Here is a 27,459-nt window from a genome sequence, read left to right as displayed (position 1 = left end):
TATCCTTTCTTCTCTTCCCCACCAATCTAATTAATCTACAATACCATTGTTTATCTCAACTTGTCCCAATTCTTATACAAGTCTGTTATTCTGATCATATTGGAAATTCAATTTTAGTTTTGGATTTCTTTGGAACGATTGAACTTCTAATAGGGTTGTTTCTTATGTTTATTTGGTTTTAATTTTCAAGGTATTTAGGTGTTTTTAAGCGATTTTTCTGCTATATTTGAAATATTTTATAAAAAAATGACATTTATGAATATGGGTGTTAAATTTTGGCTATTATTGATAAATACTCCTTATACATAGTATGATGAAAGTTTAATGGAAAATTCAATCAACTGTATGTATAGACAAATTGAAATCAACATGGAAAATTAAGGGGTTTGGTGTTATTTAGAGTTTCATGGTAGACCTACTTTAGTGGCCCATTATTATGATTGGAGCACAACCCAGGGGCCAAAACAAGTAACAAATTGTTACATATGTTTAATTTAGAAGTAGCATAAGTTATGTCAGTTGGTTAGAATAGTGTGCTCGTCTCCTAGTATTCGAGTGCAAATCCCTTCTTCCTAGTTTTAGAATAAATAATCTGTCAAAATAAAATAACTATGAAAAGCAAAACCCTTTTCCAGCAAACAAGAAAAGCTTGAGACCCATCTGATCTGAACAACATGGACAAACCCTAGTGGTTTCTTTGTTTCAAATCTTTCTCAGAATCAAGGGTTCTTTAGACAGCACCAAAATAACATGTACTTTCAAACAAGAAATAGACATCTACGATGTTCAATTTCTAATTTAATTGTAATATATTTCATGTGTAACAATGTACAAGGAAACAAGTATAAATAGGAGAAAAGATGAGAGAGGGAAGGTTACAAGCAACCAACCGAGAAACCTTGGTGACCGGATAAACCTAGGCTTAATCCAATCCTTAAGGCAAGGAGATTACACCAAATCCTAGGCTATGAAACTAATCAGTTAACTCCCTTCAATTAAGGGAAGATGACTATTTTACACTTTGAGACAATGATGGCCACCTTGATATCTAGGATTTGGTGGCTCTAGGCCATGTGACCGTAAGTCACATGGATTTATGGATGTATACTTCAACACTCCCCCTCAAGCTGGATCGAGGAGATTAATGGATCCAAGCTTGCCCAAGAGACGATGAAGTTGAACCGATGATAGTGCCTTGGTGAAAATATCTGCGAGTTGAGCATGACTTCACGTGAATACAGTCTAGATGACTTGAGTTTGAACTTGAGACTTGATGAAATGATAGTTCACTTCAATGTGTTTGGTTCTCTCGTGGCACACAGGATTAGCAGCAATGTGTATAGCTGCCTGATTATCGCACATAAGTGACATAAGTATAGGACAAGGAAACCCTAAGTCTAAAAGAATACCTTTAAGCCAAATTAGTTCACAAGCCGTGACTACCATTGCTCGATATTTAGCCTCTACGCTGGAGTGAGCGACAACTTGTTGTTTCTTACTTTTCCATGTTACCAAATTTCCACTAACAAATGTATAATAGCCGATGGTGGATTTTCTGTCAAATGCATTCCATGCCCAATTTGCATTCGTGTATCCACTAATAACAGTAGAATGGTTATTATGCATGATAATCCCTCTCCCTATGGAACCTTTGAGGTATCATAAGATCCTTTTAACATTGTTGAGATGATGTAGAGTGGGTGAATGCATGAATTGACTGACCATGCTAACTGCATAGGTGATATTTGGACAAGTGATAATGGGGTAGATGAGCCTGCCCACCAAACTTTGATAGTATCTCATATCATCCATAGCTTCTCCATCAATGTCATGTTTCACCTTACAATCAACAGGTGTGGTGGCTGGGTTGCAATCGAGCATTTTTGTTTCCTTGAGAAGATCCATCACATATTTTTGCTGATGGAGAAACAGCCCCTTTGAAAACGTTGCCATTTCGATTCCCAACAAGTATTTCAACCATCCCAAATCTTTGATAGCAAAAGTTTGGTGTAGTGAAAGCTTCAGAGCTTCAATCTCAAGGGTACTATCCCCAGTGATCATAAGAGCAACTCCAGCGTTGGAGCCCTCCCCCCTGGCAATACACTATTCAATCCACCTAATGAACAGTAACTGCCCTTAATGAACAGTAAGTAGCCCTGGCAATAGAATTTGCATCTCCACCGTTACACTTCAATAGCCCTGGCAATAGGCAATAAAATATTAGTATTTTTTTTATTTATAAAATAATACAAAATAATTTTAATTGTAATATCGGATAAGATTTTTAATCGTTCTCGTTGCGCCACGTGTCATTATCCGAAGTATTATTAAATAATACAAAATAATACAATTATTGGTGATGGATTTCTGATAAGATTATTAACCAATCACGTCGCGCCACGTGTCATAATCTGTTCACAATCTTTGAGGATAGATTTCCATCAGATTTTTAACGAATGACGACATGCCACGTGTCATAATCTATTCACAATCTTTGAGGATAGATTTCCATCAGATTTGTAACGAATGACGGCATGCCACGTGGAATTATGCACAACCTAATCCTTTCTGAATCCTCTATATAATCCACCATCCATCCTCACAAATCTCACACCAAAATTCTCAAGATCTCTATCATTATTCATAGTTTCTGCTTCCTTATTCACAAAAATCTGTATCATTATTCATAGTTTCTGTTTGTTTCTTTCAATGTCTTCTTCTTCTTCCTCAAGGATGATGTGGGAATTCAATCAGGAAGAGGAAGAATTATGAGTAACTTCAACCCGTAAGTGAACTATGAGTAACTTCAACCCAGCTAGTACACAATGCAACATCTTCAATAAGCGACCAATTCGTACCTGCACCAGTGGTCAATTTGTCGAAAAAAAAAGATTCAAACTTTGAGACAAAGAAAGGAATGTGATTGAAAGTAGTTGAGAAAATATGAAATTGTTGCGTAAGGTAGATGATAATGAGAAGGTATTTATAGAAAAGTAAAAACAATTTTTTTTACAATTTTTTTCAGATTTTTCAGATTTTTTTTTTGAATTTTTTAAAATTTTTTACAATTTTTTTTTAATTTTTATTCAATTAATTAATCTCTGCCGTTGGATATAAAAAAATTTGAATTCCAACACTCCAGATTGTGCCACGTGTCACAACGGTAACTTTTCAGATTTTTAAAACTATTTTTTCTTTTATTTTTTTATTTATAAAGCATTTTAATATCCACCGCTGATCTCAGATCGAACGGTGGATATTAAATCTGACTTTTTTTTTTTTTTTACCGTTGAGATCGAACGATCTAAATAAAGTGACCGTTGAGATCTAACGCACCGTTGGCTTCCCAACAGTAACTGACAGAATTTTTTTTTTCTGATTTTTGTGTCGGCGACGCGCCCCCACGCGCCTGACACAAAAAAATTTAAATATTGCGTTGACGCCACCCTGGCGTCAGCCTTACATCACCCCCACCTCGGGCTCTTGGGCTGGCAATCCCCCACGGGCCCGAAGCTCAGGCCTCCCCCTTCCATCGAGCTGGGCTACGCTGGACCTGATCCCCTGGCCCTCGGGCCCTTGGTTTCTCCCCTGTCCCCCGAGCAAAACCCAACGCTGGGCTTGCTCTAAGGTCATCAACGTAGATGAATACCACTAACTTTCCATTTGTACCAGTTCAGACAAATAATGAAGAATCAGCATTACTTCGCAAAAAACCATTCTTTTCCATGCTGAGCTTGGCATACCAAGCTCGTGGAGATTACTTCAATCCATATATTTCCTTGTGCAATTTGCAAACCATATTATCTTTAATGTGATCATAGCCTGGAAGAGGCTGCATATACATTTCTTCCTGTAGTTCTCCGTGAAGGAATGTATTCTTCACGTCCATTAGATAGAGAGCCCATCCACAATTGATTGCCATAGAGAGTAAAACCCTCATTGTGTTCATCTTGGCAATGGGGGCAAATGTTTCCTTATAATCTACCCCAAAAGTTTAAGTAAAACCTCAAGCAACAAGCTGAGCCTTGTGTCTCTCGATGGAACCACCAGCTTTGAACTTGGTTTTGTAAATCCAACGACTTCCAACAACCTTTTTTTTCCTGGGGGGAATTGAACTAGACTCTAGGTGTGGTTTTCTTCTAGTGCTTTAAGCTCTTCTGCCATGGCTTGTCTGTGGGAAAATGGTTGCTTCCTGAAAAGTTCTTGGTTCACAGTGCTTATCTCGAACAATAAGAAAATTAGCACAAGCAGAAGAAAGTGCACTGAATTTGAGTGATAGGGTACCGTGAAGCATAAGTTACATAGTCCTATAACTTTACTAGGGGTTTTCTGGTTCTAGAAAGATATATCCTATTCACTTGAGACTCATGGGAAGTGTGAGAATGATTTGAGTGTGGTTTTTGGTCTTTTCACTACCGGATTGGAGTCTGGAATTGTTTAAGTTATCCAAGATCAAGAGTTTCAGCAGCTGAACTTTCTTCCAACATAGAGTCATTGAAGATTTAAGGCACTGGGAATAGGTCGAACACTTCCTCCCCTTAACTTGTAGTTGCTCCATTCTTAGTGAAATAAGGACAACCTTCTTCAAACTTTACATCCTTTGATACAATGCACTTCTTAGTGGCGGGGTTGAAACACTTGTATCCCTCTTGGGTGGAAGAATACCCAAAAAACACACATTTAGTTGCCCTTACATCTAGTTTGTCACGATTCAGTGCTTGGATGTGAACAAGGCAAACACAACCAAACACCTTGAGATGTGTCAAATCAATTTTTCTAGCCTTAAGTACTTTATAGGGCAATTGAAACCCTAGCACTTGACTTGGAAGTTTGTTGATGAGATAAGTCGTAGTAACGATGGCAAATGACCCAAACCTTTTGGGAACATTCATATGTATCATGAGAGAATGAGTCTTTCCAAGAGATCATAATTTTTTCTTTTTGCTACCCCATTTTGTTGTAGGGTGCCTACATAGCTTGTTTGATGAATAATGCCCTGTGCACTCAAGTATTGAACCATGTTGTTGGACCTAAATTCAGTGCCATTGTCTAATCTTAATACCTTAATATTTAATTGAAATTGGGTTTGGACATGAATATGGAAGTCCTTGAAGATACTAAACACTTCACTTTTTGATTTCATCAGATATAAGAAACTAACTTGAGAGAAATCATCAACAAAACAACATAAAGTATTTAAATCCTTCCATTGATTTAGTTGTTGGCCTCCATACATCGGTGTGTACAATTTCAAAAGGCTTACTTGTTCCACATATGGAATTACCAAAAGGCAACCTAGTAAACTTTGACAACTGACAAGTATCACATGTAGTATGTGACTTACAAAAATTTGGGAACAATTTTGACAAAATGGACTCAGAAGGATGAGCTAATCTCCTATGCCAAAGTTGGTTTTCATCTATAGACTTTGATTTAGCTTGAAGAGCCTGAGTAAAACAGGAATTCTTGCATAAGTAGTAAAGTCTATTTATGAAGACCCCTTCACCAATCATCTTCATGGTGAGACATCCTGAAATAGTACATTATTAAGTGAGAAAATAACATGACAATTTAGGGAGTTTGTGATTTTTCCAATTGAAAGAAGTTAGAACGGCAAGGATGGTACATATAGGGTAGTGGAAGGTGTTATGTTTGCCTAAAACTAGGACATTTTTTTCCATTTGCAACCAACACATGTGAAGGACTTAGAAAAGATTTAAACTTATGGAAATTTGTAATTTTGTTTGTCATGTGATCAGTGGCACCTGAATCAATTATCCAAAAATCATTGTCAACACTAGCTAATAGGGTAGTAGAGAAGGCTTTGAGAATACCTGGTGCCTCATCATGTGGTACTTTTTCATTCCCAGCAAGGAACACAGCAAATTTTCCCAACATAGTTGTGTGGTTGCTTCCTTCATTACTAGGACCAGATGAAGCTCCCCCATGTCCCTTACCTTGTAGGTAAGTAACAAACTCATTGATGAGGGTCAGTGGGTTTGTCATGAATTCTACAGACCCTTGTGACATGGTAGGAGGAGAATGAACAGCAGCAAGTTAAGCCTTGAAGTGAGATTGTTGTGAGGACCTTGGTATCATTTTTCCATCTTTGGTGAACTTAGGCTTATGTTTAGGATGAAGTTCCCAACACTCACACTTATTCTCTTGCCTACTGCTTGGATCTCATAATATTGCTTACTAACTTGACTGCTGGAGAGTCTTTGGTCGGCACCCCCTAGTCCTTAGTTGTTTACGGTTGTTTATTATTTTGCAGGCAAACGTGTCTACACTCGTCTCCTTGGTGTGCGAATTTGGTTCCAACAATAAGTTTGCAAATTGGGGCTACATCTACTTCTATTAAAAAAATCATGTGAAGGAAGATGACAAAAATAAAAGATAAAATGTTAGTGATGATAGAAAATAATGAAGTACAATTTTGCTTTGTTTATCTAAGTGAGAAATTGGTTCCATGAGATAATTGAGTAGATAATATATTACTTCCACCCTTATAGTATAGTTTTGTCATTTTGTTTGCCTATACGCAAGGATGGCAATTCTAACTAATCTTGTTGTAGCAACCAAATAGGTATCTTTGATCTCTAGAAACAAACCCAAAATCACCGGATAGTGGTCGTCGTGGTGGTAAAGTGCCCAAAATCATTGGATTCTTTTTCTGAGTTATTCAAAAATACATGATTTCTAAGGCTACAAAGTATCATGTAAGGGTGTGAATAAAATCTAGTTACAAGAGTCAAGAGCGCCATAGTAGTGATGTGTTCCATGGGGTACTAAGCTTTTGTGTGGAAAAAAAAAAAAAAAAAAGACTTGTGGTGCAACTGACTGGAAGATGAGAACATGAAGTTGGAGAAAACAATTTAGAATAAAGGAGACTAGTTCAAAAAAATTTAGAATGAAGTTATTATTGAGGAGACTGGATCAAATTCATAATTAAGAAAGTTTTGGAATTTTATTTTTATTTCTAATGTATATTTGTTTGAAGAATTACATGTCACATTAAATGTCATGGCAAATTGCAGCTCAACCATTAAAAGTGACACTAATCTAATGGTTTAAAACTTGTGTCAAATCTTGTGTTTTTTTAGGGTGACTGCCAATTTAGTTCCTGAATTATCATTTGAGCAAACATTAGTTCCCTAAACTATTTTTTCAAAAAAAATCAGTCCCTGAATTATAAATATTTGCCCATTACATCCCTAATATTATATTCAATTTTCCGTCAATTTAAGTCACGCTACTTGCATGTGATACACATTGGATGGTAGACTAGTAATTTACATAAAGAAAGTGTATGGAGTTAACTTTGGAGGATAAATTGGACATTACATTTGCAACCTATTTGAAATGTTAGGGCTTATAGGCGAGAAAAGAACGGTATTACACTCTAAAGTGTGTCAAGTGACTTAAGTTGACAAAAAAATTAATAAAATAGCTTTGAATATAATAGTAGTTATGAAATTAGCAATTTTTAATGAATTTAGGGACTTATTTTACTGAAAGAATAATTCAGGGACCTAATTTTCACTGAGGTGATTTAGGGACTAAATCAACACTTCACCCTTGTTAGGGGACTTTTAGGTTGAGGTAGACTTGGGCCTTGAGAACCTCCTCTTGTCTCCCTTGGTGCAGATTCATACGAAGTCCCGGAATATCTCGAAAGAGTTAGCTTGTCTTAGGAAATACCTAGTAACATCAACAACTCGAAGATAGCATGATTGATCAAGATAATGACTTGCTTAAGTGAAGCGTGGTGTGGAAGCTAGAAGATTACTAGTTTAACATGAGAGAGAAAGGATTTGCATTGTTGCATGGCATTCTTGGCTGGATGATTTGGGCTTTCCCAGGGTGATAACAAGGTTTATAATGGCTGAGATGATTAATGGATGAATGTGGAAATTACTAAAGTTGCATGGATGATGATGCGTGAGGTTTGGAGTATGTTGCTGGGCTAGATGGAATTCTCTAGGTTTCTTACTGGGTGGTTTTATCTCCCTGCGTTGTTGCCTCCTCCATGTGTTCTCCACATCTGTGTTTCTTCGCTCTAAAGGAATCTCCCTTTGTGGCTTGGTCTTCTCCTCCTTTCTCCCTAGCTGGTGTAAGATAGTTGCACTGTTGAGACTTGTAGTCTGCTTCTTCCCGAGATACGACTTTCCCTAGCCGGCTTTCCACAAGTGTTACTTATGGTAACGCATTTCATGACTTTCGCATGTTGGTTGTTTATGCAAGCTGGGAAGGGAAAGTCAGCATTAAATGCCTAACTTGCTGGGTTTAGCATGCATTTAATGCATGAATTTAGTTTAGTTCTAACTAAGGGGGTTGGCTTGCTAGGGAAAGGGGTAAACTAGGCTAGTTCTCTCTTCAATGGTGCCTGCGTGAAATACAAATTGTATGGGCTTGGATCTTTGGGCCCCCAAACAGCCCAAAGTTTTCCATGACCCCGATTCCACGTAAGGCTATAACCTTCTGTAACCATCCACACCACAATCCACTTGACAAGCCCTAAATATGTGACTTGGGCTTAGCATGAATAGTGACTAGCATGACGAAGCATGGCGTGATGAATAGGCATGAGCATGGCGTGAGTATCCGGCTTAATCACCATGGCATGGCATATTTGTAAATATATTCCTCAGCAATCCCACACCTTGACATGTGTTTGAACTTGAATGTAGGCTTTGCATGACAATTAGGACTTGAGACTTGATTTGATTGGTGTGTGACATTTTTGGGCCCCTAACAACCCTTTTTTTTTTATAGTGCCACGGATGCGCCCCCATAAATATAATTTAATGGTGCTTATGGGAGATATCAAAGATACCAACATTGTCAATGCTTTAATTTTTATAGTTCACAAGGTCTGTTCATTGAATCATTTTATACATCAAATGTTTAATGACAAAATTAATATCTACTATATTATAATGTATCAATTGAATGAATATATTTTTTGTATTGACAAAGATGGATATAATCGTTAACCGATGGGAATCCGTTACTCAGTGAGTAGGGTTATGAATAATTCCTACTGATTAATTTGTGGTTATATATATGGTTAATTTTTGTGGTTATAGGGATGAGTGTAATATTTCCGTCCCTAACCAAACCGTTGTCATCCCTACCTATACAATTGCTCCTGGTAGTTTAGGTCATTTCCAACCGAAGAATGGCCAGATGGCTTGTTGTAGCCTTTTAGCCCTCTAAGAAATTAATATTTTAATGAATATTGCAGAGCCATATTTCTTATCATCTCCAACCGAGGGCCAAAGGGTTATAGGGCCAAACATAGCCCTGTCACAAAAATCATCTACAACTGAGGGCCATAGGGCCAAATATGATTTATTATTTAAATTTAAAAACTACAACTTATATTTAAAAAAAAACTATAATTTAAATTTAAAAACTATAACAACTTAAATTTATAGGAAAAAAATGAGAATTTTTTAATGTTATTTAATGTTGTTTAATGGTTTAGGAAATTATAGGGGAAAAAAATAAGAATTTTTAATGTAAAAAAAAGGGGTAAAAAAAAAATTCAAAAATAACGGTTAGTTGACGTCAGTTAGTTACCGTTGCATTTAATTTGTGGCCCCACTCGGGGCCAGCTGGTTGGCTAGGTTGCACCAGCCGGTTGGCCCTTTGGCCCTTTTTTGTCCAATGGGGCCTACGAGCCTTTTGGCCTAGTCCTCGGTTGGAGACGATTTTCGAGTTATTTTCGATCCTCTGGACCCTTTGGTTGGAGATGGCCTAATATTTCTTAAGAGCTCGTTAGGAAGTGCATTTAAAACGTTTGAAAGCATTTATTTTTTAACTAATCATTTATCTTTTAGTTGAGGGGTAATCGAGTCGTTCTACATCACTTTCTCTTGAATAATAATCAAGTCAATTTATAATTCATAAAAAATAAATTCAATTCAATTTACCTCCGCCATTTATCTGTTGATTTATTAATTTCGGTAATTTTCTCATTTCCTTTGTTCCCCTTCCTCCCCTCTCTCTCTCTCACGAAACTCAACCTTCATTCTTGGCAAGCTCCACTTCCGAACAAAACCCTAACAATTCAAACACACACACACGCACAGAGCATCTCGGTGAGCGACTCAGTTGTCCATGGATGTGAATCATTGACTTGAATCGGAGAGAGAGGATCTGAGTCGTCGGCTATATTCTAAATTGTGTGTTGACTGAGTCTGATGGGTGCTGCGGGGTCCAAACTCGAGAAGGCTCTCGGCGACCAGTTTCCGGAAGGCGAGCGATACTTTGGACTCGAGAATTTCGGCAATACTTGCTATTGTAACAGCGTTTTGCAGGTTTTGATTCTGCATCCTCTAAATTCAATCGTTTTATTAGTGAAATTTTGAAATTAGGGTTCTGATTTTATAGAAATTCTGTAAATTTTGTGGTAGAACGAGAATTACGTGCAGCATATGTAAATTTTGAGCTGTGATGTTTTGAAATTGAGTAATGGCGAAAAGTTTAGTAAATTGGATTGGATATTGTAGTTCAGCATGCGCAATTAGGTGTCGTTTTGTGGCTGTTTATGGTCGTTCAGCTTTGACTTGCTAGCTAGTTTAGCAAGTGCTTGGTTTGGGGTCGAGATTGTTGTAGCATTCTTTAGTAACATTAACCGTCTGCAGCGTAAGGTTATCAGCAATTTCACCATGTTAGCATTTTCTGCTTTTCTATTCATTTTTCTGGTGGTGCTCAAAATTTTAATTCCGGTTTCCGGGTGAACTTGTTGAAATGTTAGTGCATCATGCAATGACCGGCTTCTATTTTGTTTGTCTGAATGGATAAGCACTGGGTAAAATTCCTTTTAGACACTCATTTATTTCCAATTTAGTGGAATTGAGATTCTTTAGATTAAGATTACTGGGTAATTATTAAATTTGATGTCGACATGAACATGTCATTAAATCTGTTCTGAAGTTCTACTCTGGAAACTGAGAAACATTACCTTGTTTAATGGGCTCATGTATTTCAACAAGAAAGTGTTCATCAAATATGGTTAAGATTGTCTAGGCTAGGTACTTGGCTTGCATTTTTAGTCTTGACTCAATATTTTAGATGGTATTCGTAGTGTTCACTTTGAACTTGGATGCTTCAAGATGGGGTTATTGACATGGTCTTTCAACACATCTATTGTCCAATTGAGATTTTGTTGGACCATCTGTATCTTCCCCACATCTATCTTTATTCCATGTATTCTGGAAACATTAGTGCTGATATTCCAACTAAATATGCCTATTTCAAAACTGGATTCTATAAAAACATTATTTATTGCCTTTCCCATTTAGGGCTCTGGGTGATGTACACAATATTGAACTCTGAGAGTAACATCTACCTGTATCCTTTTTAGATTGTTGGAAACCATTCTCTTTAAAGTAATCATCACCTGATATCCTTTTTTTATTTTTCATGCAGGCACTTTATTTTTGTGTTCCATTTCGCGAGCAGTTGCTAGAATACTATTCCAGCAACAAAAGTGCTGGGGATGCAGAAGAAAATCTCTTGACATGCTTAGCAGACTTGTTTACACAGGTGACAACTATACTAGATATATATATATATCGTATTTGTACCTAAATTTGTCAACTCAAGTGGGATTTGGCATGTCAGGGCTGCTCTTTATTTCTTTATGACCTATCTCTTGGTACCTCCCTTCTATTTCTGGGATGTCACTGTAACTGTAAGGCCCTCCCTACTCTGCTGTTCTACCATGCTTTTGTTACGGGAAAGATTTATTGATTGCCAAATACATGAAGGTGTATTCTGGGACTAACGGATTTTTCTTTCCCGTGTTTACTTATCAAAACCATTTTTATTTTATCTCATATACAAGAATGAAGATTGAAGTCAGCCTAGTATATATGGCTCTTGAATATTCTGCAACAAATTCTACAAACATGTGATGCTAGTTTCCTAAGTGGTGTTCATGCCATGGAACATATGTTCTTGTCCATTGTTTTAGTCATGGTGCTGGGACCAACAGTTGGTTATTCCTTTGTTGTAGATAAGTTCACAAAAGAAGAAAACAGGCGTCATTGCTCCAAAGCGTTTCGTACAAAGATTGAAGAAACAAAATGAGCTTTTCCGTAGCTATATGCACCAGGTCTGTCTTTCCTTCAAACAACCGAAATGTTTTTTCTTCTTGTATGCAACTTTAGAAATTTATATATCTGAAACATTGATAATTTTTTATAATTGGAAATAGTATTTTTTAGGATACTAATTAGAAAAATGCATTATTATCCATCGAAAGCTTGAGCACAAGTGTGGCGGCTGCCGTTTGGAAGTTAAACGTTTGTGATTTAACCATCTGATCCATTGTGTGTTTTGAAGTCATTATGTATAATTCAACTGTCTGTGATGAAAATTAAATGAAGCGATTTCAATTGGATGTGTATAGCTGGAATTCTCTGTAAACCATAAATTATTTTGACAAGTAGAGAAATAGTTGAAAACTCACGGTTTTGGTCTTACAGAGTTTGGTCGTGACATTTTTTAATGTTTGACATAGATGGCCAAATTTTTCATGTGGGGTTTTTACAGAAGTTTCTTTATTTCGTGCAAGGTTTGTGAATGTAGTCGCAAATGCCTTTTCTGTTATGTAATTTTTATATGTGATGTTCCTCCTGTTATATCGGTGCATTCCTTGTTACATTGTTCTCAAATCTTTCTTTGAAAAGTTGAAGAGAATGTTACTTACATATATCCGGACTTCATGTTAAAATATTTTCAGTTCTCATTGATTTATTACACAAATATGATATTACATAAGAATAATGTTTTCCATCTTTTTTATTCTGTTTTGTAGGATGCTCATGAATTCTTAAATTTTTTGTTAAATGAACTTGTCGACATACTGGAGAAAGAAGCCCAAGCTGCAAAAAGTGATCAAGAAACTACTTCACCTCCTGAAAAAATGGGAAATGGTCTGAAGAATGTTCAGGCCAATGGTACTCATAAAGATCCCTTAGTTACCTGGGTGCACAAAAATTTTCAGGTGATCTAGCTCTGCAAAGTCATATAACCATACCAGTTTCCTTGTGTTTAATTCTTAAGTTTATGTGATAAGCTCACCACGTTCCTTTCTATTGCATGCATGTATTTATATTTTGTTGAATTGCTTGCTCATTTTTATATTAGACGTTTTGCTGAGATTCTCTGTCATCTGTAGTCTTTGAATTAAAAATGTTATCGATTCCCATGCTTTACTTTTACCCCTCCTTTGTCTTATCAAAACAATCAACTTCGTTACCTTTGCATTTTACATTGTCATACAATAACAGAAATATTTCTCCTTGCTTCTGTTACTAAGAATCTCATAATATTCAATGGCTATTCGAGTCAGGGTATACTCACCAATGAAACAAGGTGCCTACGGTGTGAGACAGTGACTGCAAGAGATGAAATATTTTTGGACTTGAGCCTGGATATTGAACAGAACAGTTCAATAACGAGCTGTTTGAAAAACTTCAGTTCCACAGAGACGTTAAATGCCGAGGACAAATTTTTTTGCGACAAGTGTTGCAGGTGGATCTCCTTCACGCAAATTTTATTCATATTCTTCCCTTTGTTAATATATGATTCGCACTATTCCGGTTTCACTGATAAAGTGTGGAGGGGTTATTACCATGGATACCATTGTGCTTATCCTGGTTACCGCAAAGCGCTAAGCATATAACCTAGATATTGTTCCGAACTTTGGAGAGTATTTTGGAAATCACTATCACTCACTAAAGAAAATTTGAGGTTTGTTGTCCATTCTCAAAAGAACAAAACTAAGCAGCTTTTTTGGTATTTGATGATGATTCCTAAATAATAGGGGATGGTTTCCATGCGTGCACATATGATAATATTGGGGGTAAAAACCACAACTTCCATTTTTTTTTTATGGTAAGAATCCCCTTTGCCAGCCAGATAGCTGACAAGTTAAGCTTTTCATGATGATATGCAGTTTGCAAGAAGCGCAGAAGAGGATGAAGATAAAAAAGCCACCTCACATCCTGGTCATCCATCTTAAACGGTTTAAGTACATCGAGCAGCTTGGCCGTTACAAGAAGCTATCTTATCGGGTTGTATTCCCGCTAGAGCTGAAGCTGAGTAACACAGTTGAGGATGCAGAATCTGAGTATTCTCTATTTGCTGTGGTTGTCCATGTTGGCAGCGGGCCAAACCATGGACACTATGTTAGCCTTGTGAAAAGCCATAACCACTGGTTATTTTTTGATGATGAAAATGTGGAAATGATTGATGAGTCTGCAGTGCAAACTTTCTTCGGATCAGCACAGGAGTATTCAAGTAACACAGATCATGGATACATCTTGTTCTACGAGAGCCTCGGCACCAGTAACAAGAGTTAAGAAGACTGCTCGGGATTTAAGATGGTTGGGTATTTCTAATCATTTGGACATTTTCGTGTCTGTTTTTGTGTTTACTTTTCTCTTTTTTTCGGTTTCCCCCCTTTTCGACCTGTGGAAGAACTGTCAAATGCAATGAGATGATGATATGGGTGGTGAAAAATGTATACCTAGGTGGTCCGGATGTACAGCGGATGGTGGAAGCAGACCAACCTCTTTTTCGTTTTTTCCTTTCTTTTATCTTTTTAACAATAAGGAAAAGGGTAGTGTATATGGTCAGAAACTTGGTACTTGATTATAGTTTCTCCTTGCTCATCCCTATTCTCTCCTTGTGTACGTTTCTTCTGTTTCGCAGCTTCAATTATGCAGGTGTTTTGGGATTATAGTTTATACTAAGCAAAAACTTGGTACTTGATTCTCTTACTGTTGTTGAATTTTTTTTTTTTTTTTTTTTTTTTTTAACCTGAATTCAATGTAACAAGATATTGGCCTTTGCAATTTTAATTCAATAACGGTACATTGTTTGAGGAACTCTAGATGTCGTCGGAGGTGGTCCAATATCATAATGGCTAAGATGTTGGGCTTCTACACAAGCCTTCCAGGTTCAAAACTTCGTCCTCCCTTAAATAATTGTAATAATTTCAAACTCTCCTTCATAATAGTTAAAGTTTTGTTAAAAACAAAATAAGTTGTCGAAGTAAAACATCGTCAATAAGGGTTTTCTAGCGCGTTTTAGATTCTTATCCAAGACACGTATCATTTGGTAATGCCACGTGAATCGCTAGAAACAAATAATAGCTAACCTGATACCAAAAGTTTTGTAAGGGACCTAAGAAGGCTATCATGAGCCGAAGGATCTTCTAATTTGGATAAGATGTCCAAGGTCCAATTTTGAAAATTTTCAAAGGCTTTTCTTGACTTACTTTGTGTAAACAAACAATTAGTTAAGAAACCAAGGCAATCAAGCCTTGAAAATTTAGTTGCTAATCCATCGGTAATGCTTACTAATCCGACCGGCAATCAAATTATTTCCTTTCTGTTCCGACTTTTCTGCTCAATTCGAACTATCCGAAGCTTCAATCCAAGACAAAGAAACATTGAACTTCAACTTTCTTAGATAGAATATTATTATTTTTTCCCTAAAAATTTAAAACAGCATTAAGACATTCATACCTACTCGGGAACAACTAATGCCCTACAGATTTTACAAGAGGATACGTACGGTGAACCGGAGATTGATCACTCTGGAGCTGCTGTAGGCATGCAAACATCGTCTTCATCCAACAATGCTGCAATATCTACGAGGTCGTCATCCATATCAGCTCTCCCATCTGAACTATTCATAATACTGTCGTATACCACCTGCATAACATCAATTGAAGTTCAACGAAAAACCAGTCAGACTTATAAAGTAGATACAAAATCCAAACAAACCACCAACGCGGACATAAATGCTTTACCTTGGTTTCCTGTATCTCAGTGACAACATTAAGCAGCCGACTGTATTGATCTCTTGCCTCGGGATATCGAACCATGGACTTCACCCTAGCAAGCGCCTTTTGCAACCTTTGCTCTGTTTGCTTCCTTCCTTCTTTCAGTACATCGTAATCATCATCCTTCGAGGATGAAGCTTGCATGCTGGGGGGCTCAGCAAGTGCTTCTGGCTTGAACCCACGCAATCCACTTCCTTTTCGTCTCCAACGCAAAATTATCTTCTCCACAATTCCTACGGACCAGACTATCTTTCTGTAGTTTTTTCTCACCTGGTGGCCTCTTACATGAGCCTGTTATCAATAAGGTCAAAGTTCAATTTCAAGAATGGATTTGAGCATAGAACAATTTAAGGGAGAAACATGGAGAAGATTAAATGCCTCAGAAATTGAATCGACCTCAAATCATATTAACAAAGAGAATCATGGCAACGTACCTGAATTTTGACAATACGTTGTCGGATTATCAAATAATCTTTTCTACCCTTCCAACTACGGAACTTATTTTGTATTCGAATTGCAGCAGCATCCACATGCTCATCACGTTTCCCTGGCCTATGCGACTTAACTGCAATGAGTGATAGAGCATCTTCATCTGAAATTCCAAAATTATCACTGCCATATTCTTTCGACTGCTTCCGCTGGAAAGATTTTACCCTGAGCACTTGATGAATACGAGCAGCAGCTTGGGTAGCATTACAGACAGCGGTTAAAGAATCCCTCAGGGAAAGCCCACCCATTAAATCCCCATTCCTGATAGGAGTTGCGATTCGTTCTGAAGCTGTTTCTACTGCTTTGGCTCCTGAAATCTCAGCATTATTGCCTTCCTTGACATCCAAATTAAGAAATGAAAGGTGGTCACTCAAAGCAGATTCAGCAAGATAACCAGCAATTCCTTTGTGGCCCTGTGCAGAAGCTAGGTCTGCAGGTGTTCTTCCAGCAGGATATTTGGTTCTTGGATCTGTTAATAATCCAGGAGCCGCACCAAGAGAGATGAGGGAAGCAACCGTGCGCTCTCTGATATTAATTACATGAAAAGAAGAAAATGAAACAGCAAACAAGTTAAAATTAGATAAAACCAAATTAATAAGTCAAGAATGAAGATGCAAGATTCTGAGAGCAGTCTTATTTGAGAAAATCCTGGCACAACGATCTGATCCAGATGTATACAAGTAAATGCACTCTCTTGCCATAAACTGTAGATGCTAAATTGTTTAGTACGTTTTTTAAGAAAGTAAATTGTTGATGGTTATAGTGAAACAATTGACCGTAGCTGGTGGCCCGCATGCTGAAAGAAAGAATAGAAAGGAAAGCATTCCAGCACGGAAGTTCAAAAAATGAAAGAAATTTTTCTACGGTGCTCACCTGCCATGAAAAGCTGCCCAGTGAAGAGCTGTCCATCCATTCACATCACGAAAATTGACACTGACTCCGGCAGTTATTGTGGGCAGTAAGACCCAATCATAGCCAAGAGCAGCTCCAAAATGTAATACACCTTGGCCACCCTCGTCTAGTACACTAGGGCCTTTTCCACCAGCAGCCAACTTTTGCAAGAGCCATGCATGCAACTTCTCTTTAAGTAACTGTTGAAGCAACTGGTCCTCTACTCTCTCTAAGGAAAAGTCCTCATCTGACGTAAGTTGTAGCATCCTGTCCCACTCACCATTGTCATTTTTCAACAATAAATCAATTTTACTGATCAACTCAGAATTCTCTGCTATGCTGGTGGGATCAAAAGTTGGAGAGCTAGAGCTTAAGGACAGTAATTTTCCAAACCGCATATTTAATATTTCATTCATGCAGCCACTGTAATCATCTTTCGCATCATAATCTGGTATTTGGCCGACTCGGTATTCAAATTCCCTGATTTCACTACACGCCAGCCTATTGGAACATGTCACATAGAAAGGAATCCTCCCAGCCTTATGGATGGGAGTATAACAACGAAGAACACCATCTGCTATAACCTCAGCAGGAACTTCAACTTCCCCAAACATGCATGACCACTTACAACTTTCTGCTTCTTGACTCTTCAAGAATCTTCCTGTGATCAGAACCTGCATAAATTGAGGGTTCAATGAGAAAATTTTATGATATTTGAGAAACTTGAAGATAACTCTTACGCAAAAGTATAGCAAGGAATATGGAAGACTAAGTTAACTTTTTACCTTAATTTCAGAGTTTTCATATGCCCAGTTTGGCGAGAAATCAATAATGCTAAAGAGCTGGTCCTGGGAAAGAGAAGGCCCCAGCATATAGCTATCCAAGCGTACGTGAAGAGGAACACTGGATTCATCGACCCCATTCTCACTTTCTACAGTATCCCAGTAGGTCTCTGAATTGGACTGTGTTTGTGTCTCATCCACATCTCCTAGTTCTTTACTCATCCATCGGTTGAAACTGTCAAGCTTCTTCAAGCCTTCATCTAACAAAGGCCTTGTAGCAAAAGCATGATTGTAGCTTCCCTCTATGGTTTCATTTCTCTTCGAAGTAGACTTCAGATGATATTCTTGCTCAGGGTTTGAAGGCTGTATTTGAAGGTCATTTGGCATAGAATAATCATTTGTCTTATCAGAATCCACATGGCACACCAGAGAATTGAGTAAATTGGAAGCATCGACTCCTTCATGGAACCTTGTGCTGACATCATATGCTGTATTTGAATGCAAGTTTTGATCCACAGGCCCACTGGATGAACCAGAAGAGTTGGCTTCCAGAGTCTGTTGGAAAGTTAAACCAAAGTATGAACAAACAGAAGAATTTGGAAAAGCAAAAACAATACATAAAGGAGAGCCATACTCAGCCTCCCCATAAAACCTGTTGCAGGGGTGCCAGAGTAATGGAAGAACCCAAATAGCTACCCTCCACAAACTGTGGTATTCAGAGTATGCTTAAATAACCAATTACTACATACATATATTTATTTATTTATTTAACTTACCAGTAACAAACTACGATTTTATAAATAATTATGCAGGATTCGAGGACTTTGAAAGCATATGGCAATGATAACCATAACTAGAAAGTTTTTAAGTGAAGAAAACAGGATGTTGAAGACTTCAAACACACTAGACCATCACATTTTGCCAACAACATGATTAAATGACTCACAATTGAAAGGATGATGTCTGGGTAGCCCCTATATGTGGATAACTAGCAGAAGTACCAGCTTTCAAGGCCTGTACAATTCCTATACTCTAATTACATTGATAATTTTTATTAAAAAAATTAAAATCTCATCATAATAAGTTCTAGAAACTTGGAAATAACAGAAATAATTTAAGAACAGACATCTCAAAAATTTGCTTGAGTGGTTGGAAGCAATGAGACATAAATTCTTGTCAAACTCCATGCTTAATTAGGTTTGACTCTGTATATAATTTTCTCACACATAAACAGAATCAGTATATGCTTCCGTGATCTTTGATATTGTCATGTAAAAAAAATTCTAAAAATTCAAACAGAAAACTAGTGAAAAAAACTTTTAATCCAAGTATATCAAACCGACGAAAAAAAAATCTTCATATATGCTCCACCAGTTTTCACTTGTGAATGTCCGTCATCAGATTCTCAAAAAAAAAAAAAATATACCATCCTTAATAGTTATTGCACAAGCTTGTAATGCCAAAGCCCTAGAATCAAAATTTTTGTTTCAACAGCATTAAATGTGTAAGTAAACTTCCCCTTACCTGCCAGCTTTGTTGGACCCTTGGTCTATCCTCATACATCTGCTTTTTACCAAAATTGTTTGTGAAAAGGTGCCCAAACGTCTCATTCTCTTGCTTAGAGATAATTCCCGTTGAATCAGAATGTGTTGCTGAAATTGATGGCTGAAAAGGCAAAGATTGAAAGCCAGTAGTAATGTTCCCCAAGGCACCATCGCATAATGTTGAGTTAAGATTTCTCCTGGGATCATAGGTAACGCCAGCATCTTTAACATCTTCCTTCCTATATGCTTGAGTGTGTGAGCTAAAATTCACCCCAGGAATGGCTGACAATTTTTCTTGATATTCATCTGTTTTCAATGATTTTATCATGAACTTGGTATTCTACTTAATTCAAAAAATTGTCTAGATATTTAAAAGCACCAATGCATTTACAAGGACAACATAGATTTAGAAAATAGAAGGAAAAAGTTTACCTGAAAATGACATCGGATAGAATGCAGTAGATACTACAGCATTGGCCTTCCCAGCCTTAGGCTGTAGTAATTCGAGAAAAGGTTGTAACTGGGAACTTGCTTGGTGATTATATACTGTATCATGTACCATGTTAAGTTAATTTAAAGATAACTGCATGAAAAAACAATATATATATATATATATGGTAAAACTGGAAAATGAACTTATTCTTCCAAAATATTTATTAAACAAAGGAAATTATTGACAAACTGTAGTAACGAAAATGGACAACGCACCTGATTCAGCATCTTCAAATTCTGATGCTTGAGTGCTACTTAAGCTTGTTGCGTCAGTAGCTTGGGAACGCATTTGGAAACTACTTGGATTGAAACTAGAAGAAACAGAATTGTCCATTTCAGAATTGAGTGCAACTTCTTCAGTTTCATGGGAATAAGGAACACCTTCTTCAGTGCCTTTAATATGGTTATAGTTGGTCCTATTTCCCTGAATAAGTAATACAGAAAATGAGACGACCCAGAACACGGAGATCCATAATGGAAATAAAAAGTTGGATCACACAAATGACAAATAGATGCACAAATATCCTATGGCAAAACACTAGATAGCATGAGCATAAGAACTAATCGATGAACAGTTATTTCATATTAATTGGGACCTAAGCAAGTGGACCAAATTTTACCTAAAGCCAAGCACGAACTACTCTTCTTTCTCTGGACACAGCCTAATTTATTAATACATTTTCAACATTGATTCACACATGAATCACAGCTTGAATTTAAGTATTCAAAAATACACTAGGGAAAGTACATATAAAATGGTCAGTTGCTCTTAAATGACATGCACTTTACCTTGAAATGGAATAACAATAACTCTTATGATAGTTGTTGGGTTTTTTCCAGCCCATGATAAGTTGTCCTACGTCTATAAGGAATTATAGTCTTGGAGGATTAAATTGTTTTCCCGAGTTGTTTTCCCAATTGGAGTTAGTTTCTCAATTGGAGAAGGATTCATAACTAGATTCCAATTAGGATTAGTAATCCTTATTGAAGAAGACCTTTATTATGTCTATATAAAAGGACTATTGTACTAGTTTTGAGAAGGGAGCAAAACAATAAATTGTATACCACTCAAGGGATTAGAGTGAGAGAATATTGTAAACTGTGTGTGAGAGAAAAGAAAAGAGATGGTGCATTTCTTGTTCTTGTTCTTTCAGGTTTTTTGTCAAGTTCTAGTTCTAGAGATTTGGCAAGATTATTGGTTGTACTCATTATTGATATAGTGAAAGATTGTTGTTGCTGTCCCATGGACGTTGGCACATATTGCCTAACCACGTAAATTCTTGGTGTTATTTATCTTGGTTATTTGTTTTTCAATTTCCGGAGTTTGTTCTATTTTTCCCATTCTTAAATGCGATATTCTCAACAATAGTTTGGCTCCAAAAAGATCTCAAAATGATAACCAAAGGCTGGCAAAATCACAGAAACTAATTGCACAAACAACAAGAATGAAATGAAAAGAATAAAGCATTACCTTAACTTCCAGGTAGTGGACGAGAACTATGTGTTGCAGAGCCCTGCAGCAATGACCAAGTAAGTCAGACGTGAAAAGAAAATTTCACAATAAATTACTTGAATCATTAGCATGTGTGACTAAATGTTAACTGCATTTGGGTTTTCTTTAATTTTATTAGACAGATATTAAAATGAACAGGCAGCCGTGGGTGCCTGCTTGTACTTGCAAACACATCCACAAACACTGCTAAGGCTTGAGAACAAATATCTTTGATAGATTTGTAGCATATAACTCACTCTTCAAGCATCCAATAACTGCGCCTTTGGAAATTTTCATTTTCTTCTCCATGTGCATAATAGCAGTGCAGCACATCAACGCTTCCAGCCTGAAAGGATGTTCAATTATTATTCAACCACTTTGATTGAAAACAAAGGCTTTGTCAACAAATTAACTCTTGACACAAGCCACAAAAACTTGAGAAATATTTAGCATCTAATTGTTACCACCTACTTAATGAAATTCTAAAACAAATTTCTTTCCACCTCTGCTTTCTTAAGCAGCAATTTTTATTCAATGAGCTTTTTCCTTGACATTGGTGTGTCCTTGTACTTAATTTTGGAATTAAACAAGGGTGCAAACTAGCCACAAAAAGTTGAGGATTGGACTACACAGACTTGGCTAGCTATTTTTCGAGCTCAAGCAAAATACTAGCCTTGAAATTCCAACCAAGGTATACCAAACTGTCACAGCCCGGATTAGACCAAAAGTAAATCCATGCGTGTGAGCTATAAAATAGATTGAATATGAGCCTATATCGAAGTGGCCTGAATATTAAGTTCACCAAGGGTGGGATCGGTTCATTTGCATCCCTAACATTAAAGTTTTTTGTTTTACAAAGAATCCGTAATAAAATAATTGCATAACCCTTATATAATTTAAAACAACTGTGATTCCTTAAGCTTTAGCTGCCCACGACACAAAATTGTAGCTATTGACATTCGACATGTCAGAGCCTCCCACATCACTCTTATACCAGAGTTCTTCTCTCCTATCTAATTAAGTTTGGTATTTATGTTACTTATTTTTGGTCAAAATCCTTGTGTCATAAAATAATTTTCAGGAGAAAGTTATAACATAATATAGCTCTTAAAAATGCTTAAATCAAATTTTGATGCAAAATATTGTCATAATATATTTATATGTGCTTTGTAAAACCTATTACACCATCCTTCGATGATTACCTTAAGTCTCTCATGGGCTTCCTTCACTGTCTTTCCATCTTTTTTCTTCCTCCAGTTATGGCCATCTTTCCTGAAATATCTAAGCACCTTCCGATCAAATAGGAAAAGGGATCCACCTGAAACAAATGACGTGTATCAAGCCACAGTAGGTATTCAAAGGTAAATGCAACAATACAACAAAGCAAGCTGCAAATCAAATTTCTGCAGACATCTCATAAAACTTAAAATGTGTAAATGCTATTATATCTATCTGACCTTAAAACGGAAAATCATGAGCCTTTATGTTCAAAAGTAAATGCCCTTAATGCCTACTAAAAACAAACCAAAGACAATACAAGACTCAACTCTCATGTCAGACGGAAATGAAAGGAAAAATGGTTATACTGATTTGACTGCTTCTTAACACAAGTACCAATTGACATAAACTCTTACTCTCGATCAGATAATCCCCAGTCACAACCTTATAAAAAGAAAGTTCGATACATATCCCAAAAGGAATGTTTAGAGAATGATGCACAAAAAAAAAACATAAAATAGATGTCCTGATGTGCTTTAGAATGTTTCAGAGTTGGAATTTTAAAAAAGAAAACTAGTAAGCCTACCCTCATATCAAATCATTGTGCAAGCTGAGGGACTACTATACAATTTCCGAAAAGCAATCAGCCCATGTCTGTTGAAAATTTTACAGATTACTATACACATACCAGTTGAAAGACAAGCTTCATTACAATTACTTTTAGGAAGGGAGGGGGAGGCGTTTGGGGTGAGACCAAGAACGCACTTTCCATGAAACTTCCAAGAGAATTGAGAAATTAGAAAACCGAGTTAAAAAATCTTACAAATTAATATTTTATTATGTGATAAAAAGAAGAGACTTCAATAACAATATTTATTGCTAAATCCAATGCAGCTGAAAAATCATACCCGGTGGCTTATTTGCAGGCACTGAAGCAATCTGAAATTTTTGATAATTTTGAAGAATTTCACATATTTCAGCCGGGCGTAGCCAACGATGTTTAGCTTCTAAGAGTATCTGCGCAATATCTGCATCAAAGTATATCATATTAGTAAATATCCATATACCATATATAAAATAGATAATAGTATTATAATGCTTGATTCACTGTCATGAGCAAACCACAAGACAACCAAGCGAGAGTGAGTCATGATTATAGACATTTTTAAAGATAAAAGAGAAGATAATTTACAGGATGTTCTCCTCTTCACCTAGTGGTAGACTTGTTGAGAAAAACTTCAAAGATAATCATCTAACAGATTCAGTTCGGAAGAGTTTGACCGACCATCCATACCTGTGCAATTTGACCCACACCCTTATGTCATTTTTGCATACTCAGACCCACCAATATTTTCATATGTTTCAAGATTTACAAAGCGGGGAATGAAACCACAGTTTGGAAGAGTTTGCAGAGGATATGTGCATTTGGTTTGTAGAAGTGGGCTTTGAGAATTTAGTAGGAGAATTCCAGAAGGTACAATGAGACTACAATGTGACCGACTATCAAAAGATATTTTAAAAATGAATGGATTGATGATGGTTGGGCAAAGGGAGCATTATTTAATTTCTAGCTTCTTTAGTGACCTTAAGAGAGAAATAAGGAGCAAGGACGAGACGATTTACCATGTCATACTCTCTCAAGCAATTAGATTGGCCAAAATGAAAGAAACAGCATCAAGCCACAATCTTAATAACGGAGCCCATATATCATAACTAGACATCCCAGCCTCAACTTGCCAGCTAATTTGAGGTCTAACAATTCAAGGAACCAAAAAAATAGGCACTAATAAGACCCTCCACCAGTTAAAAGAAAGTCTTATGCAAGAATCAACATCCACATCTTTCTGTAGCAGAACATGAGGAAGATGAACCACCTGAATACAGGAGGAATTAGACGACTTGTTGGAAATTTAGAAAGTGCCTTTAGAGATTTTCGTCCATCCATTATTTGGAAATGTAGCCCAGAAAAGATAAACAGAATCGTCAAGATTTGAATTATCTTGGAAATTCAGCCATTGGTCATCATGGTGAACACACAGATCCTTGGATTCTTAAGGCATAAAACAAGGAGGCTGAAACTACGAGCCCACAGCAAGTGTGGCAGATTGAAATTTAATAATCAACACTAAAGATCCAGATTTGAAATGGGCAATGCCGATCAACAATATGAGGTAGAAATGAGAATTCTGCCATTGGGAGCTTGTGACAAGGTACTAAGGATGGATAGACAATAAGGGATCCATCTAGGCTTTCAAGTCTCGAGCTTAAAAAGAAAATTGGGAAATCTATCCCAACCACTATTCTAAAAATCCCCACCTAGAGCCACCTAATGCCACCTAGGCCCACCCTAGTTGCTAGGCGGCTGGCCACCGCCCCGATTAATTCCTAGGTGTTGAAAGGCGCCCACCCAGGTTGCGATTCTCACTTAGACAAAAAATACATAACTTTTATTTTGCATTTTATTTTTACAATAAATTTTAAAAGACTTGTTGAATATTTAGATGAACACACATTATATGCTTGTTCCCCATGTTTTCATTATGTTCCAATACTTTATAATTTATACGTCATTCTATTTTGCAATTTTGTATCCCAATGCAATTATGCATTTTTTAAGTATAAGCAAGCACTTATTTATATGATATTAATAAATTTACTTAAATCCGCCTAGGCACTAGGCCCCCGCCTAGCAGCCTAGGCACTAGGCCCCAACCAGCCGCCCAACTAGCACCTAGCGTCTTCTAGAACCTTGATCCCAATAAGAACTCAATTACCATTAACGGGAAAGGTAGGTTGGCTAATAGCAGATTCAATAGCCATTAGCGGGAGAAACTGCTTAAGTGATATTCCAATTGGTCAGAATTAATACTAGAAAATGCTACTTGAGAACATTGAACACGCATTGCATCCTAATTTCCTCATTTTTGTTCTTGAGGACACAGTTTGGAGGGATGAGGTCCATTGTCATTTTCTAAAGAAGTAAGAGGGGTCAGTAATAGTTAGCTGCTACGGTTGATGCTGATGTCATGCCAGAGCTAGCGGGCAATTGAGCTGTGTAAGTTCCAAATTGGCGAGTGGCTACTTCTGCTGCTTCGCACGACAAAAGCTGAAAAAGGATCTACGAACCTACGCTTTGACTAGGAAGCTGGTGTCTAAATTCTTTAATTGATGCTATTCTGCGTTCATGGATGTAAATTTGAATGTATGATTCCAACTCAACACCCTATAACAAGATTAGAGTAGAGTTTTACACAAGGAGATTTCGGATAAATTAGTTTAGTACTTGATTGATTACTTTGCTGGCAGCTTATGATTTCCAATGAAGATTGAGAAATTCTTCTCCTTCCCTAAGAAAATAATACCAAGCCAGCCCTAGACTCAATTGTGATGCTGATTGGTTAATAAAACATTCTAGGGTAGCTGGAACTGAAGACTGTGTTTCAGTTCTCAATAGCATTTCCATCGTTTGTCAAAACATACAAATTTTTTTACAAAATAAACCGCATGATTACAAGTAAATCTCAAATTTTATCACCAAGACTAAGAAACAGCAGAAAACCCAAAAACTTACCCAATTGATTACCAAGACCGTAACGCTTCGTCTCTGCCATGAACTCGATGTGGGTTGTAAAAGAAGCAGAGTCAACTTGAACTTGTACAAAATTCACTCAGACTCGGACCCCATAGACAAAAAGTTTGAGCGTACAGAGAAATGGTGAAAGCGTGTGATGAAGACTGCAAATAAAGGGAGAAATAGGAGGGAACTAAAAAGGAAGGTTCTGAGAAAGGTGAGAAAATTGCAGCAGAAATGGAATGGAATTAAGGAGGGCAGTAATTTTTTTTTTTGATTCGTCATCACTCGTGAGTTGTGAGTTGTGACTCGTCGGTTTGTGTGTACGAATGATAAGGCCCGCATACTTTATGAATATATAACTTTGGCCCACTTTTTTTTTTTGACGTAAAATTTGGGATCTTTTTTCGTCAATCTGGTATTTTGCTTTATTTTTTTCTCCAATAAAACTTCATTAAAAGAGAGAAACATTCTTTACAATCAAATAACAAGTCACAAGAAGTAATAAGAGGGATGGATGGACCTATTACTATTTTTTATTGAACAATATCATTTACTTAAGGAATGAGGGGTGGGTTAAAGCTCACAATGGATCAGCCATAATAATATCGTTCAAATTTGCTTTTGACAAGAATCAAACTTAAGATCTCTTACTTACAAGTAAAAATGAATATCACTATATCATAGTACTAAGTAGTGACCTATTATCTTTTTTTGTTCAACTAGTTTTGTTCATAAGAATAAACTTGGGATGTTCTGCTCTAGATTTATGATTGATTAATTTTGTTTGGGCTTTGGTTTTAGCTCTTTTTTCAACCAAGAAAAGCATGGACCTATCCCAAATAGGAAAGGGATCCTCTTTGGATCCCTTTCCACCAAATCTACCAAGTCCGGGATTCGGACAGTTGGATTTTGATCCAACAACTACATTTATTATAACTTTTCAAAGGGTCCCTTGAAAAAACCAATATTAGCAATAACATTCACGACGAAATTAGTCTTCCTATAGATATGATTTATTATTGATCTCTAAAGAAGATATCCTCGTCGGACGGGGTGGTGTCACGATCTTCGGATAATCACTTGAGAAGGGTTTCTATAGGGATAAA

The 27,459-nt window shown here is 36.8% G+C and overlaps 2 protein-coding genes across 2 annotated transcripts; one reads left to right on the top strand and one right to left on the bottom strand.

Moving 5' to 3' along the window:
• The first annotated feature begins 9,792 nt into the window (after positions 1 to 9,792).
• On the top strand, positions 9,793 to 14,797 carry LOC137735987 (ubiquitin carboxyl-terminal hydrolase 3). The gene is made up of 6 exons (XM_068475340.2): positions 9,793 to 10,325; positions 11,440 to 11,556; positions 12,029 to 12,127; positions 12,833 to 13,021; positions 13,370 to 13,551; positions 13,976 to 14,797. Exons 1-6 carry the CDS (start codon positions 10,209 to 10,211, stop codon positions 14,379 to 14,381), a joined length of 1,110 nt encoding a protein of 369 aa, XP_068331441.1. The 5' UTR covers positions 9,793 to 10,208; the 3' UTR covers positions 14,382 to 14,797.
• Positions 14,798 to 15,353: 556 nt separating this feature from the next.
• Positions 15,354 to 26,675, bottom strand: LOC137735981 (calmodulin-binding transcription activator 3). Its single transcript, XM_068475331.2, has 13 exons — positions 26,351 to 26,675; positions 23,688 to 23,807; positions 22,764 to 22,879; positions 21,819 to 21,907; positions 21,541 to 21,583; positions 20,286 to 20,493; positions 20,010 to 20,123; positions 19,558 to 19,883; positions 18,037 to 18,588; positions 17,234 to 17,925; positions 16,306 to 16,885; positions 15,839 to 16,162; positions 15,354 to 15,740 (listed from the first exon to the last, which is right to left on the bottom strand). The coding sequence occupies exons 1-13, from the start codon at positions 26,388 to 26,390 to the stop codon at positions 15,618 to 15,620; spliced, it is 3,327 nt and encodes a 1,108-aa protein (XP_068331432.2). The 5' UTR covers positions 26,391 to 26,675; the 3' UTR covers positions 15,354 to 15,617.
• Between the last annotated feature and the right edge of the window lie 784 nt (positions 26,676 to 27,459).

This window comes from Pyrus communis, chromosome 15, assembly GCF_041283825.1.
Source record: "Pyrus communis isolate YQ-2024b chromosome 15, ASM4128382v1, whole genome shotgun sequence".
NCBI lineage: Eukaryota > Viridiplantae > Streptophyta > Magnoliopsida > Rosales > Rosaceae > Pyrus > Pyrus communis.
This window is presented reverse-complemented; position numbering and strand designations above follow the sequence as displayed.